Here is a 17,195-nt window from a genome sequence, read left to right on the forward strand (position 1 = left end):
AATACTGGTTGGTGACCCATCTCTCCTCTCTCTACAGTAAAGGTCTTCCGACTCTTTTCCATCCCCCATTGTAACCTGTGATGCACCATGCGCTGGACAATCCCTTGCCCGAGTGTGAAATTTGTAGAGCAGAGAGAAAAGGGGGAGGAGGAAAACCGTAAATCAAAACCTTCAATGACCCAGAAAAAATGCGTGTGAAACTATCCCCCCCCATACCCCCCGCATAATGTAATCTTCTTCACTCCTGGCTGTCACACACAATATCTCTACAGTTTCCTCAGTATTTTATGGCTTTCTCTCCTAGTGTTTACAACTAAGCTATGAGACTTAATGTCCTCTTGCTATCCAGATTAAATCGAAAGTGACTGCTGCATTCCCTGCCTCGGCTTTCATACAGGCTATGTCCGCACTGGCTGTGTTTTACCATTTGATGTGATAGATACAAGGCATTATGGGGCTTCCTGACTGGCCACCCCTATGGTCATGTGATTCTTTCCTGGCTGTTATAGTCTTGTGCGATGTGTAAAATGGTGGCAGCCATTGTAGGCAATTCACGTAAAGTAATTAGAATATTAATTGACTTTGCAAGTTCAGCAGATTCCTGAAAATTTCCACACAAATCTGATTTACATCAAATACATTTGCTCATCTATAATCACAACACAAATATTACTTCAAAAAACCAACATATAGTGAACATGTTACTTACGGATCCGAAGACCGAAAGAAATATAATTAAGCAGAGTCCACCCACCTCCTTCCTCAGACACCGCCTTGATGAGGTACTTGTTCTCTTGTAATACTTTTATCTCCATGGCCTTCCTCCCCATTCCAGCATTCCTGAGACATGTCGTGACGAAGCGTCGAAGCGAGCTCCATCGTGGTCCAACGAGATCTAAGAAAAAAAGAACATAGTGGCATTAATGGCTTTATATATAAGAATATTTAGGATCTAACGCCTCAACGTTTGTCAGAGACAAACTAGAGAATAGGATGAAAGGCTACACGGCACTCCTGCACTGTGGTTTCCTCCCAGAAGTCGAATAATGTAGACAACGTGGCATGCAAATTCAGAACTCTATAAGATGATTGGTTCAGTCACATCTGAGGGTCACTTGTCACATTTTTTTCTTATGTGATTTAAGTTCTTTCAGCTGCTAAACCTTATATTATACACCGATAGCCTTACCGGAGGCCCATCATATTGGCAAGTGATGGACCTTGTTCGGACACCGGTGTTTGCTTACATTAAAATCCAACAATAGTTTTGAGCAAAGATTTACAAATTTTGGGCTCTGAGTTCTCAACAGAAGACATGCTGAGCTCGTCAAGAGCTGTATGGTTCCTCACCAAGGACCACACATTGTGATATGTGGAGCTGAGTGAGCAGAACTCCATCACATCAATGGATAAACACCGAAGAAGCCTCTTCCTACTACAAATCATTGGAGATCTCACTGATCTTAGGACCTTAAAAATGTATGATCAATCTTAATTTCTGAAAACCTCCCTTGACTCTGATGGCCTCAAAGGTGTGAATAAGTACCTAAGGTCACTAATTCAAGCTAGGTGGATTGGCTCTTGCTTTTCTTATCTTAGAGCTGCACTGTATACACTGATCCAATCAGATGTGTCCCCACAGGCATGGCTCTGCTAGGTTCTGACCAGGTGGTGGTCTAAGGTCACTCTCCAAAAAGAGGGAGATTTCAGCCAGTTCCCTACTTTATGCATTCAACTGTAGTCAAGTCTTTCAAATGCTAGTACAATTAAAGATATGGGTGGCATTTTAAATTACAGAGGCAGAGAAGCACTAGTCCGCACCCCACGTCGACGTGCCATGGAGTGAAGAGCTCACGTCACCACACTGCTGACATCATTGCAGCTTCATAAAGGAGGTAAGGATGAGGGAATATATCGTTGACAAATTTTTGGAAGACCGCCGGAACATTGCTGAGCCCGAATGGCATTACCTGATACTCATAGTGGCCGTCACAGTTATTAAAGGCTATCTTATTAGGCTCTGTGCGCAGTAGAAAAAGGATCTTTCTCAAGAAATTTCTTAAGAAATTTCTTGAGAGTGAAGGATTAGCGCACCTGCGTTAAAAAAACGAACCAATAACCCACCGAAAAACGTATGCGTTTTTTCCGCATTTTGGTGCTTTTTTTGCAGGTTGGGCCCTGTGGTTTTTAATGCTTTAACAGCAATAAATAATATACAGTTAGGTCCAGAAATATTTGGACAGTGACACGATTTTGGCGAGTTGGGCTCTGCATGCCACCACATTGGATTAGAAATGAAACCTCTACAACAGAATTCAAGTGCAGATTGTAACGTTTAATTTGAAGGTTTGAACAAAAATATCTGATAGAAATTGTAGGAATTGTCACATTTCTTTACAAACACTCCACATTTTAGGAGGTCAAAAGTAATTGGACAAATAAACCAAACCCAAACAAAATATTTTTATTTTCAATATTTTGTTGCGAATCCTTTGGAGGCAATCACTGCCTTAAGTCTGGAACCCATGGACATCACCAAACGCTGGGTTTCCTCCTTCTTAATGCTTTGCCAGGCCTTTACAGCCGCAGCCTTCAGGTCTTGCTTGTTTGTGGGTCTTTCCGTCTTAAGTCTGGATTTGAGCAAGTGAAATGCCTGCTCAATTGGGTTAAGATCTGGTGATTGACTTGGCCATTGCAGAAGGTTCCACTTTTTTGCACTCATGAACTCCTGGGTAGCTTTGGCTGTATGCTTGGGGTCATTGTCCATCTGTACTATGAAGCGCCGTCCGATCAACTTTGCGGCATTTGGCTGAATCTGGGCTGAAAGTATATCCCGGTACACTTCAGAATTCATCCGGCTACTCTTGTCTGCTGTTATGTCATCAATAAACACAAGTGACCCAGTGCCATTGAAAGCCATGCATGCCCATGCCATCACGTTGCCTCCACCATGTTTTACAGAGGATGTGGTGTGCCTTGGATCATGTGCCGTTCCCTTTCTTCTCCAAACTTTTTTCTTCCCATCATTCTGGTACAGGTTGATCTTTGTCTCATCTGTCCATAGAATACTTTTCCAGAACTGAGCTGGCTTCATGAGGTGTTTTTCAGCAAATGTAACTCTGGCCTGTCTATTTTTGGAATTGATGAATGGTTTGCATCTAGATGTGAACCCTTTGTATTTACTTTCATGGAGTCTTCTCTTTACTGTTGACTTAGAGACAGATACACCTACTTCACTGAGAGTGTTCTGGACTTCAGTTGATGTTGTGAACGGGTTCTTCTTCACCAAAGAAAGTATGCGGCGATCATCCACCACTGTTGTCATCCGTGGACGCCCAGGCCTTTTTGAGTTCCCAAGCTCACTAGTCAATTCCTTTTTTCTCAGAATGTACCCGACTGTTGATTTTGCTACTCCAAGCATGTCTGCTATCTCTCTGATGGATTTTTTCTTTTTTTTCAGCCTCAGGATGTTCTGCTTCACCTCAATTGAGAGTTCCTTAGACCGCATGTTGTCTGGTCACAGCAACAGCTTCCAAATGCAAAACCACACACCTGTAATCAACCCCAGACCTTTTAACTACTTCATTGATTACAGGTTAACGAGGGAGACGCCTTCAGAGTTAATTGCAGCCCTTAGAGTCCCTTGTCCAATTACTTTTGGTCCCTTGAAAAAGAGGAGGCTATGCATTACAGAGCTATGATTCCTAAACCCTTTCTCCGATTTGGATGTGAAAACTCTCATATTGCAGCTGGGAGTGTGCACTTTCAGCCCATATTATATATATAATTGTATTTCTGAATATGTTTTTGTAAACAGCTAAAATAACAAAACTTGTGTCACTGTCCAAATATTTCTGGACCTAACTGTAGATAATAGATAATGGATAGAGGGATAGATAGATAGATAGATAGATAGATAGATAGATAGATAGAAGAATAGATAGATAGATAATGGATAGAGAGATAGATAATGGATAGATAGATGGATAGATGAATAGATAGATAATGGATAGATAGGTATATAAATAGATAAATAATGGATACAGTCAGGGCCAGAAATATTTGGACAGTGACACAAGTTTTGTTATTTTAGCTGTTTACAAAAACATGTTCAGAAATACAATTATATATATAATATGGGCTGAAAGTGCACACTCCCAGCTGCAATATGAGAGTTTTCACATCCAAATCGGAGAAAGGGTTTAGGAATCATAGCTCTGTAATGCATAGTCTCCTCTTTTTCAAGGGACCAAAAGTAATTGGACAAGGGACTCTAAGGGCTGCAATTAACTCTGAAGGCGTCTCCCTCGTTAACCTGTAATCAATGAAGTAGTTAAAAGGTCTGGGGTTGATTACAGGTGTGTGGTTTTGCATTTGGAAGCTATTGCTGTGACCAGACAACATGCGGTCTAAGGAACTCTCAATTGAGGTGAAGCAGAACATCCTGAGGCTGAAAAAAAGAAAAAAATCCATCAGAGAGATAGCAGACATGCTTGGAGTAGCAAAATCAACAGTCGGGTACATTCTGAGAAAAAAGGAATTGACTGGTGAGCTTGGGAACTCAAAAAGGCCTGGGCGTCCACGGATGACAACAGTGGTGGATGATCGCCGCATACTTTCTTTGGTGAAGAAGAACCCGTTCACAACATCAACTGAAGTCCAGAACACTCTCAGTGAAGTAGGTGTATCTGTCTCTAAGTCAACAGTAAAGAGAAGACTCCATGAAAGTAAATACAAAGGGTTCACATCTAGATGCAAACCATTCATCAATTCCAAAAATAGACAGGCCAGAGTTAAATTTGCTGAAAAACACCTCATGAAGCCAGCTCAGTTCTGGAAAAGTATTCTATGGACAGATGAGACCAAGATCAACCTGTACCAGAATGATGGGAAGAAAAAAGTTTGGAGAAGAAAGGGAACGGCACATGATCCAAGGCACACCACATCCTCTGTAAAACATGGTGGAGGCAACGTGATGGCATGGGCATGCATGGCTTTCAATGGCACTGGGTCACTTGTGTTTATTGATGACATAACAGCAGACAAGAGTAGCCGGATGAATTCTGAAGTGTACCGGGATATACTTTCAGCCCAGATTTAGCCAAATGCCGCAAAGTTGATCGGACGGCGCTTCATAGTACAGATGGACAATGACCCCAAGCATACAGCCAAAGCTACCCAGGAGTTCATGAGTGCTAAAAAGTGGAACATTCTGCAATGGCCAAGTCAATCACCAGATCTTAACCCAATTGAGCATGCATTTCACTTGCTCAAATCCAGACTTAAGACGGAAAGACCCACAAACAAGCAAGACCTGAAGGCTGCGGCTGTAAAGGCCTGGCAAAGCATTAAGAAGGAGGAAACCCAGCGTTTGGTGATGTCCATGGGTTCCAGACTTAAGGCAGTGATTGCCTCCAAAGGATTCGCAACAAAATATTGAAAATAAAAATATTTTGTTTGGGTTTGGTTTATTTGTCCAATTACTTTTGACCTCTTAAAATGTGGAGTGTTTGTAAAGAAATGTGACAATTCCTACAATTTCTATCAGATATTTTTGTTCAAACCTTCAAATTAAACGTTACAATCTGCACTTGAATTCTGTTGTAGAGGTTTCATTTCAAATCCAATGTGGTGGCATGCAGAGCCCAACTCGCCAAAATTGTGTCACTGTCCAAAGATTTCTGGACCTAACTGTAGATAGATGGATAGACAGATAAATAAATAAATAGATAATGGATAGATAGAAAGATGGATAGTTGAATAGATAGATGGATAGATAATGGATAGACAGATAGATAATGGATAGATAGATAATGGATAGATAGAAAGACGGATAGACAGATAGATAGATTGATAGATTGATAGATAATCAATGGATAGAGGACAGATCAATCAATAGATAGAGTGCCTGTGAGGACACACTGCAGTTCTCGCAAGCCGTGAGAAATTACCTGGAGTTACCCCTGAAGCATTGCTCACTGAACGAGGCTGCATTGAGTATGTTTCAGACGCAGCTGGATGCAAGCGTTGTGGGACCTGCGTGGATTATGCTGAAGCTGTGTGTTTGGGAGGGGGTTAATAAAGTGGTGAATGCGGGGGATTTTTTGTGTTTTATTTAAAATAAAGGATTTTTCGGTGTGTGTGTTTATTCACTTTACTTACGGGTTAATTAAGCTGTCTTATAGACGCTGCCACGATTAAGCTGGTACTTAGTGGCAGTGATGCGCTGCCATTAACTCATTATTACCCTGATTGCCACCGCATCACGGCAATCTGGAAGAGCCGGTAACACACCGGAACTGTTGCATAATGGATGCAACATTCTCGGGGCAGCGGGCTGATATTCTCGGCTGACGGGGGGGAGGGTCAATAACCATGGCCCTCACCCTCCCCAGCCTGAGAATACCGGGCCGTCGCTGTGTGTTTACCTCGGCTGGACGGTAAAAATACGGCGTAGCCCACGTTTTTTTTTTCATTTTTTATTTTTAATATGTACGTTTGATTTCTATGTGCGTTCTATATGTCTGTGTCTGTGTGTGAGTGTGATGTGTGTATATTCTATGTCTGTGATGTGTGTGTTTACTCTCTGCTCTGCTTCCTCTTCCTGTCATAATGACATCACTTCCCTGCAAAACGCAGGCAGTGGTGAACATTATGTCCCGAAAAACGTGAAATACCGCAGGAAAATGCAATGAAACGCACATAATTTGCTACCTGTGTTATTCTTTGCGTGATTTCATGATTACATTACAGTCAATGGAGTGAATAGCGCAGTTAGCTGCAGAAAAGAAGTGACTGCTCATTCTTTTTCTCAAGAAAATCTACTGAAAGAATTTCCTTGAGGAAAAAAACGCAGTGTGCACAAACTGCACACAGCTCATTTTTTTTTTACCATAGGTTTTGCTGGGGAATATCTGCAGAAAGGTTACAACCATTTTCTCAACAAATTTCTGCAGCAAAAACGCACAAAAAACGCGGATAAAAACAGTGTGCGCACAGGGCCTTACAATTGTGGCGCCCTGGACAAGCCAGGTCATCACAGAACAACACCAACACACCCCACACCCCGGTTAGGCACACCAAAGCCAAACACAAAACCCTTGTTGCCTTCCTCCAGGGGCTGATGTCCACACCAGGGGGTGGGCCAGGCGGTTGGTCCCGCCCACCGAGGAGTTCACAGTCTTGGAGGCGGGAAAAGGAGGGAGTTCAGAGAGCAGTTTTGAAGTGAGAGGAGTAAATTGGTAGTGGAGCAGTGTGAAGGTGGTCCGGGTGTGTGGCCCGGACGATACAGCAAGGTTGGCAGATGGTGGTGACCGTCTGCAGGAGAGGCCGATCAGAGTGAGCCGTAAGGACCGTGGACGGGCGGTGGCCCGGCGATACCGGACCGGTGAACAAAGAGAAGCCGGCACCATCCGGCAGGGCTTACGGACCCCGACAAGGCTAGGAGTCGCCGTTGAAATTGTCAAATCCGTTAGCGAAGGGAACATCCGGGGTTTCCCAGCAGTCAAGACCCGATTGAAGGCGACAGCTCAAACCGTAAAGGGAAACACAGTCACCGCCAAGGCTACAGTTCCCAGGGCCAGAGCCTGCGGGCAAAAGGGGCTCCCTGAGCCTCCATCCAAGCTGGGGAGCGGGTTACCGGTGGGAACCCATTGGAACCGTACACATTACACAGGGGCAGGGAAAGGCAGTCACCATCAACCTGCCGGGAGGAGAAACACCGCAGCCGTCTGTGGGACCCGTCCATCCAGCCGTTTGTTTTATCGGAGACTTTGCATTCGTCATTGGCTGAGTGAGTACCACCGTGCCGTGCGGCACAGCGCTGCCCCCGCGACCCTGCACCTCGCCAGGCTCCGTAACCCGCCTGCCTACATCCCTACCCCTCACCGGGCCCCGGGACAACCAACCCCCCTATCCACAGAGGGGGAACCAACACCCAAGCTGCTCCCTGTCATCGCTCCCGGGATCCCCGTCCAGAGCAGCGGTGGTGTCACAACCTCACCACAACCGTGGGTGGCGTCACGGACAATATCCCTAAACCCAAACCACCCCCTTTCACTCACGGGCGAGGAACGCCGCTCGAGTCCCCGGGATCCGGCCCACCGCTCGAGCCACCACCGAGCAGCAGCAGCAGCAGAGCAGTCGGACCCAAGCAGTGGGTGAGCGCAGCGTCGCCTCCTCCGCCCGCGACAACTTGGCATCACGAACAGGATCTTACCACTCTGCCGTCTGGTAGAGGTGCGCCTTGTGACCGCCGGAGGTGTCCGGCCGAAAATTTGGAGAAGCCGCCTTTTTGGGCGCGAAAAGTTCCCGCTTGAGCGTCTCCTCGAGCAGTGGAGGCGTGAAAATCAAAACCCCGCCCCTGTAGAGGAGGAGCCGGAAAAAGACTAAGGGGGACGGATGGCGTCTGGCCGCATGTAGCCTGCGGCTATAAAAGCAGGGACGCCAAGACCCTGCGGCCATCTTTTTGTTCCTGGAAGAGGCCGCCGCAGTGATGTATCAGCCGTCCCGCAGCACCGTAGCCCCCGCGCCGGGAACCGCGGCGTGGGTGGAGGTCCGGACCGCCCAGCTCCAACAGCGGCTGCAGATTCAGATGCAACTCCTCTTGGAGGAGTGGGAGGCCGACATGGCGGAGGTGGTGGCGGCCATATGGAGACGCGAGGTGGAGGGAGTCTTGGAGGAGAGGGTAAGTGACCCACGCCCTTGTACCCCTAGTGGGTCGGTCATCGCAGCCGAGGGGCCCGGTCTACACCCGCTTGCCCTGCTACCTTCCCCGCTACCCGTGTTGGCCGCTGCTGCCCCGCCACTAGGCCCGCTACCTTCCCCACCAGTAGCGGTACCCCGCCCATCCGCCCAGACGGACCAATCTGCAGCCGAGGCTCGTGACCGTGCAGCACCGCTTCCTTGGAAGACGCCGAAGGCCGAGCCCGTTGTTGAAACTGTACCGGAGGCACCGCTGATCGTGCCTAACCCCGCATCGGCCCCGGTAGCCCGTCTCATGCAGGAGCAGGCGGAGGTCCGGCGGGTGAGGACCCCTGTGCCCATTCCCCACACCTCGGCTGAGGTTGCGCCGGGTTGCCGCTGCAAGGCAGCACCCCAGGCCAAGTCACCGCGGGATCTTCCACCCAGATTGCCAGTGGTGGGCAGTGTCCAGAAGGTCTCGCGGGGCCCGACCCGTGCGCAGGGGCTCGAAGAGGCCCCGTATTGGGACAGGGGACCGACACCGCTGGGCCTGGAGATTGCCGAGAGGGAGAGAAAGAAGGCGGAGCTGGTGGCCCGCACGATTCGGGAGAAAGAAAGCCTTCGCCAAGCAACCTTCCGTGTCCGGGGCCCGCTCTATGAAGGACAAGTGAGAAGGTTTGACGTCCGTCGGGGCTATGGTTTTATCTATGAACCGGGCCTGGAGGCCGAAGTTTTTGTGGCCCGATGGGACGTCAATGCTCATTTACCAGAGGATCACCCGGGCCGCAACCTGATGCCGGGAGACTTGGTGCAGTACACCAGGCACTGCGGGGAGAGGGGGTGGTTCGCGTTGGATGCGAAGCTGAGGGGAAGTCAAGAGGCCCGAGTATCTACCGAGCCCCCTCCCCTGGGCCGACACCGAGGAGTCAGAGTGATGGCAGCGGAGCCCCGCTGCAAGTTGTCCCCGTTGGGACCACCAGTTTGAAAGTTCCAGAATGATAAGAATGATTAACCGAAAGTTCACCTGATTGACTAACCTGATTGAACCGGTCATTGCCGGCAACTGTTGTCCCCGTGGGGACTGTGTGCAAACCAATGCATAGAAACTGCTACGGACAAGCCCGAGAACTAGCAGGGCAACCACGAACTTGTGGTATGTAAATAAAAATGTTGGCTTGAAACTGTGACCGCCTCTGGAGAGGCTGATTTGGGAGGATGGGCCTGGAGGAAAGGGATGGCCCAGGCCCGCCACTACCGTAACCGGTGGCGATCCTCCGGGGGTTCAGGGGTCCCCATGGACGTGGGTCCCCTGAAAGGGACAGAACCCGCTCGGGCAACTTGGTGCTGGACTGGGGTCAAGGGGTGCTGCCCATTTGCTTAGGGGCAGCATCAGGGCCAGGTTGCTTGGGTGGGAGAAGAGCGTAAGCCGTACTGTTAATAAATACAGCCGTTTAGTAACGTTTAAGAAATGTGCCTCCCGATGTGGGAAGAATGAAAAAACTGCTTATGTTTTAAATGTTTTACCGTTTTATCTTTACAGTTAAAATAAAACCGGTGATGGACGGGCAGCCCGCGGACGGTCTGCATTTTACTAAGGGGGAATGTGGCGCCCTGGACAAGCCAGGTCGTCACAGAACAACACCAACACACCCCACACCCCGGTTAGGCACACCAAAACCAAACACAAAACCCTTGTTGCCTTCCTCCAGGGGCTGATGTCCACACCAGGGGGTGGGCCAGGCGGTTAGTCCCGCCCACCGAGGAGTTCACAGTCCTGGAGGCGGGAAAAGGAGGGAGTTCAGAGAGCAGTTTTGAAGTGAGAGGAGTAAAGTGGTAGTGGAGCAGTCTGAAGGTGGTCCGGGTGTGTGGCCCGGATGATACAGCAAGGTTGGCAGATGGTGGTGACCGTCTGCAGGAGAGGCCGATCAGAGTGAGCCGTAAGGACCGTGGACGGGCGGTGGCCCGGCGGTACCGGACCGGTGAACAAAGAGAAGCCAGCACCATCCGGCAGGGCTTACGGACCCCGACAAGGCTAGGAGTCGCCGCTGAAATTGTCAAATCCATTAGCGAAGGGAACCTCCGGAGTTTCCCAGCAGTCAAGACCCGATTGAAGGCGACAGCTCAAACTGTGAAGGGAAACACAGTCACCGCCAAGGCTACAGTTCCCAGGGCCAGAGCCTGCGGGCAAAAGGGGCTCCCTGAGCCTCCATCCAAGCTGGGGAGCGGGTTACCGGTGGGAACCCATTGGAACCGTACACATTACACAGGTGCAGGGAAAGGCAGTCACCATCAACCTGCCGGGAGGAGAAACACCGCAGCCGTCTGTGGGAACTGGCCATCCAGCCGTTTGTTTTACCGGAGACTTTGCATTCGTTATTGGCTGAGTGAGTACCACCATGCCGTGCGGCACAGCGCTGCCCCCGCGACCCTGCACCTCGCCAGGCCCCGTAACTCGCCTGCCTACATCCCTACCCCTCACCGGGCCCCGGGACAACCAACCCCCCCTACCCACGGAGGGGAGAACCAACACCCAAGCTGCTCCCTGTGATCGCTCCCGGGATCCCCGTCCAGAGCAGCGGTGGTGTCAACAATCTCACCACAACCGTGGGTGGCGTCACGGACAATATCCCTAAACCCAAACCACCCCCTTTCACTCACGGGCGAGGAACGCCGCTCGAGTCCCTGGGATCCGGCCCACCGCTCGAGCCACCACCGAGCAGCAGCAGCAGAGCAGCCGGACCCGAGCAATGGGTGAGCGCAGCGTCCCCTCCTCCGCCCGCGACACATTTTAGTTGAGACCTCTAATGTTGATACATGGCTGAAGAGAACCACCCTTTTTCTTTAAAAAGAAGTATCTGGCTCCGGCCGGTGGGAACTTTTAAATGAATCCTCTGGTCAGGTTCTGCTTTACGTATTCTGATATGAGATCTCTACCTGAGACAGAGGGTAGACATGGCCGTGGGGAGGAGTGAAACTAGGAAGAAGGTTGATGAGGCAATCATACGGCCTATGTGGTAGCAGAGTCTCGGCCTCCTTCTTGTCGAAGACATCCGTGTAGGCCCAGTAAGCAGATGGCAGGCCTGAAAGATTTGTGGGCTGAGCAGGCAGCTGAGCAGATTGAATTGAATGAGAAATTTTTTGTGACAAGAATGACCCCAACTGAACACATCTCTGGATGTCCAGAATAATATCAGTTCATGCATCTGAAGCCATGGCAGGCCCAATAACAGCGGTTGCGATATTCCTGGTAGCACTTGAAACAAAATTTTCTCTTTGTCCAGCTTTCCCACCTGAAGGTCAACTTGCTTGGTGACAAACTGGATAGCCTCGAGCAGAGGCCTTGCATCCATGGATGACACTGTAATGCGAGCTTGAAGCTGATGAACTGGAATTCAATACTGATCCACAATGGCCTGCTGTATGAAACTCCTGGCGGAACCAGAGTCCAGTAAGGCCACGTCAGTGAATCGGGTATTTTCACTATTTATAGACACGGATATATACAGGGATGGAGTGGACTTGATATGACCTAGGGAGCCTCTCCTACCAACCCTAGGCTTGTCAGTTTCACGGCTTTTTTGGAGAGAAGCAAATCTGGTGGGTAGGATCTCCACAGTACATGCACCACTCTCTGGTGCAATAGACCTCTTATCGGAATTTTGACGGATACACTTTATCCACATCCATGGGCTTGGGTGGAGTCGCTGAAACTGCAGGTCGCGGCCTGATGGGTCTCTGGGATGAAGGAGCCAGGCACAATGACCTCTTCTCTTGGTTGACCTCTCTGGATTGTTCTTGGACCCTGAGGTCGATGCGGATAGTCAGCGATACCAGGTCGGAATTGGCAGGAAACAGAATTTTGACTCGCGGTCTTCGGTTTTCAAGGCGCACGTCACCCAGGTAAATGAGTCCTGCTTGTATCCTGGTCATGACGCCAGAAATTTTCGAGGTGTGTCGTCCCCGTGCCAGCAGTCGGGCTGCTGCTGCTCGGATCCAGATCCACGGTGGCTCGAGGGGTCTCCGGACCTGGGGGTCGTGCGGCCACTCGAATGAAAAGGGGGATTAGGAAAGTTGGTGACGCCACCCACGGCGCGTGGTAATGTGAGGGACCACCGCTGCCGCTGGGGAACCCGGTGACGATGGTGTGGCAACCTGATGTTTAACCCCTCCGTGGGTAGGGCGTTTGTGTCTCGGGGCCCGTTGATGGTGAGATGGTAGTTGGGTGCCATTGGGGATACGAACAGGGCTTTTCAATGTACTCACTCAAGTCTGGAATAACTACACCGACAGCTTGTAAACCATAATTCTGAGCACCACTGTAGCTTGTAGGGACCACGCTTGGGTCCGTGCCCTTGGTGTTGCTGTTAGTCTGTGGCCCTGTCCTTGGCACTTTCGTCTCTGTTGGACCCGTGGGTATAAAACTCTTCGGGTCCCGCTCGCCCGTATGGCTAACGGAGTGAGCTTGCTCTCAGGGTTCACGTGTAGGATTTCTTTGGACTGTAGTGGGAAAGTCCTATCCCATCGGTGCGCTAGTACCCCGATTTTGAGTGGGTTGGGGATGACACTTGAAGTCTTCACCCCGGTCGGGTAAATTACCGGAACGCGTGAAGCAACTTTCCGGCCTGGGGTCCACGTACCCTGTCGTGCCCTGGCCCCTGCCGGGTGATAGCTCAAGGCCGCCGGCCGCCCTCCTCAGCAGTCTGTGCCCCTTGACACTGTCCCCTGCGACCGGGGTTCCAGCTCCTACCAGGCCCAGACCAACGTCTGCCACCTAGTACTCAGGAGCTCTCCTCTTTGACCTCTCCCTCTCGGAGAGTCACTTCACCTCTTCTCCTTTTACGCTACTCGACTCGACTCTCTCAACTCAACGCTCAACTTAACTGTCACTTTCCCCTCATCAACCCCCCATGTGCGCAACCCTATTCCCTTCAGGCACCCCAATGGTGTGTCTAGTAGGTTAAAGTGGGAAGTGTTCATAGGATTTTGATTGGCCAAGCTGTTAGCAACACCAAAGGACCAGGACCCGTAACCAAGGAGGGTGGATACTGTGCAGAAGAGCAGATTTCACAATATCCTGTAATGACCTGATAAGCCAGGACGTCACACATGGCCTGGGCAAACTTTAATGCTTGCAGGTGCAAGCAGCGATGGACCCACTGGACCACAGTAAACAGAATACCTGAGGGGCATAGCCATGGCTCACACCAGGTTTTCATTAGAGCCTCTGATGGTGAGGGAAGATTTGAGCTGCAGGTAGAAACCAGATGTAACTCAGGGAGACTCGGTGATGTGACAACTGACCCCGGGGATATGGACACGGACTGTCTTTAAAGGGCCAGGTGCAGCCGGGAAGGCTGATGCGGTAGGCTCGGCCGATAAGGTACAATGCAGCAGTGGCTGGTAACAGCAGCCTTGGCCGATACTGTATGTTGCAGCAGCATCTGGTACAGCAGGCTTCGGCCAATAGGGTATGATGCATCAGCGACAACCAGGATAGCAAACTTGGCCGATATGGTAAAATGCATGCAGCAGCGGCCGGTGCAGCAGGCTTGTGTAGATGTAACAGGATGCAGCAGCATCCGCCAGGATATCAGGTCAGGCCAATATGAATGATGTAGCAGGTCTATGTGGCGTGTTCAGGCCACGGGAGTCAGCAGCAGGGACCGGGGATGGAACAGCCAGCACTGAGTAGCCGGGAGGGTGAGTGTGCCAGTGGCTCTGCCGGGGGAGGGGGCAGCACAGTGCAGGAACGCCGGTAAGGGCATTACACATACTAGTAGGTATGGGATTATGTGATACAAATGTATATTGCGGGGGCTGACCTAACATTGCAATTGAGTATTATACTAAATTGGTGCTGTATAGGGATGAGCAAACCTGTTCTATAGAGGTTTGCCAATTTCAAATTCAGTATGGGCCTTAGCCTGTTTGGCTCATACTTAATAACACTAACACTTTCCCCAAAAGTCGGCAATGTTCAGTTTTGGTTGATAACTCAACGCATTTTTCGAAAATGCTTTTCTAATAACATGTTATGCTTTAGGACAGAATTGTGGTGCTGTATGATGAACAGGCAGATGTATTTAATGAGTCGAGGAGGTAGGGACTTGGGAGAAGCTTGGAGCATGTCTTTTTTTCTGTCTCAACTTAATTTGCGGATGTTCCTGCAGCCAATTACGGTACAGCAAACATCAACAAGGTTCTGACACAAGGGCTTGTGTCATTGGCTGCCTAAGTCACGTCCCTCTGCACATAAAAGGAGGACATGAGGCGTCGGTGACATTTTGTGAATGTTAAACATTAGGGAAGGTGCAGCTGCCGATGCTGCTAGACAGTTAGTTTAGCTAGGAGTTTAATGATAGGTATTTGAGGTAGATAGGAAAGCGATAGTGTAGAATAGGGACGTGTAGTGAAAGGAAAACTGTGAACTCCAAGATGGGTTTCCAAGTTGTGTCTCGTCTGTTCTGGCAGGGGTGTGGGAGCAAGAGGCCTAATCCGGTCACTCATCCCCTTTTTATTTTTAAAATTAAAATGCCAAGCCACATCCTGTGTGTTGCATGGACCATTCCTTCCTGCTGTGCAAAGTCACTATGAGGAAATGGGGGGGAATTGATGCCATTGTCCTGCTTTCTGCCTCAATTGTTTTTAAATCTCAAGACTCCAAGATGGGTCTCCAAGTTGTCTTGCCTGTACTGGCAGAGGGGTGGTGGCAAGAGACCTAATCCTGTCACTCATGCACCTCTTGATTTTTAAAAGTAAAATGACAGGCCACATCTTGTGTGTTGCATGTACCATATTTCCGTGCTGTGCAAAGATACTGTGGGGCAATGAAGGAGGACAATTGATGCCACTGTTCTGCTGTCTGCCTGAAATGTTTTTAAATCTCAAGACTCCAAGATGGGTCTCCAAGCAGCATCTTGTCTGTACTGGCAGAGGTATAGAAGCAAGAGGCCTAATCCTGTCACTCACCCCTCTTTTTATTTTTAAAATTGAAATGCCAGGCCACATCCTGTGTTGCATGGACTATCCTGCTGAGCAAAGACACTATCGGGAAATGGGGGGGCAATTGATGCCACTGTCTTACTGTCTGCCTGAAACGTTTTTAAATCTAAAGACTCCAAGATGGGTCTCCAAGTTGTGTCTTGCCTGTACTAGCAGGGTTGTGGGAGCAAGAGGCCTAATCCTGTCACTCAAGCACCTATTGATTTTTTAAATTGAAATGCCAGGCCACATCCTGTGTGTTGCATAGATCATACCTCCCTGATGTGCAAAGACACTATGGGGAAATGGGGGGTGGGGAATTGATGCCACTGTCCTGTTGTCTGCCTGAAATGTTTTGAAATCTCAAGACTCCAAGATGGGTCTCTAAGTCGTGTTTTGTCTGTCCTGGCAGTTGTGTGGGAGCAGCCCTATACCTGCCCTATACCCGCCCTATACCTGTCTCTCATCCACCTCAATATGTCTTTTATCAATAGTCCAGGAAGCTAGTGGCTATGCCAAAACAGTGGAGCTGCACTATAAAACGTATTTTTGCTGTTTTTGAAAGCTTTTCGACCCCCCCTAAAGGTGTTTTCTCTGACTTAGGTTTGATCTCCCGTTGAATGCAATGGGGTTCAAAAAGGTTCGGTGTTCGGTTCAGTGAACAGTTTGGTGAATGTAGCATTTGTTCGGTAAGGCTCGGAGAACCGAGCTTTCAAAGGTTCTGATTCATGCACTGATGATCGTCCTGGTAGTGTATTCTTTTATTGATGGTTCTGGTGATGTATTCCTGTATTGATGATGGTTATTGTGCTGTATTCTTTTACTGATGATAGCTCTGTTGTTATATTCCTGTACAGATTGTGGTTCTTTTGCTGTATTCAAATACTAATGGTTCTTCTGTATTTATGTACTCTTGGATGTTCGAGTGACTTTTTTTTTATTCATGTACTAATGGTGCTTCTGGTGATTTATTCCTGTAATGATGATGGTTCTGGTGATGGACTCCTCTACTGATGATGATGGTTTTGCTGCTATATTAATGCACTGATGGTGGTTTTTTTTTTTTTGCTTTATTTAATATTGATAGTGGTTTGTGTGCCTTATTTATGTATTGATGATGGTTTTGGTGCTGTATTGTTGTACTGATGGTTGTTCTGGTGCTGTATTCCTTCATAGGAGACAGTGATTTATTTTATATACTCTGGTATCGCTTTATATAGTGTAAGCAATAGGATGATCACTGGTTAAAATTTCTAAGGGAACTAAATAATAATGAATGAATACCGTACATACAAACCCCCCAAAAAATGATGGCACTGTAATTGTTCACTGTAGGATTATGGGAGGGGAACGAGTACAATTTTCAGCTCATGCAGCAATAAAGCTAGAATCATCCGTGCTTCCCCACTCTTTTCTCTCTCCATTGATAAAGAGAATCTGGAGCTCCACCCCGCGCCCTTCCCATCCTGTATTTACTATATTTACTCTAGATGGATTTTTGGGTGACTAAACATGTTTTTCAGAGATTCTGA

General features: G+C 48.7%; 1 protein-coding gene across 1 annotated transcript in view; it reads right to left on the reverse strand.

Moving 5' to 3' along the window:
* The window catches only part of LOC142316930 (cytochrome P450 2C3-like), a 66,752-nt gene that overhangs the window by 30,440 nt on the left and 19,117 nt on the right, over nt 1-17,195 (reverse strand). Inside the window, exon 4 of the mRNA XM_075352704.1 lies at nt 755-895. Coding sequence (XP_075208819.1) covers nt 755-895 — 141 coding nt within the window. The remainder of the gene's footprint in view (nt 1-754; nt 896-17,195) is intronic.

The sequence above is a fragment of the Anomaloglossus baeobatrachus genome, chromosome 6 (genome assembly GCF_048569485.1).
Source record: "Anomaloglossus baeobatrachus isolate aAnoBae1 chromosome 6, aAnoBae1.hap1, whole genome shotgun sequence".
NCBI lineage: Eukaryota > Metazoa > Chordata > Amphibia > Anura > Aromobatidae > Anomaloglossus > Anomaloglossus baeobatrachus.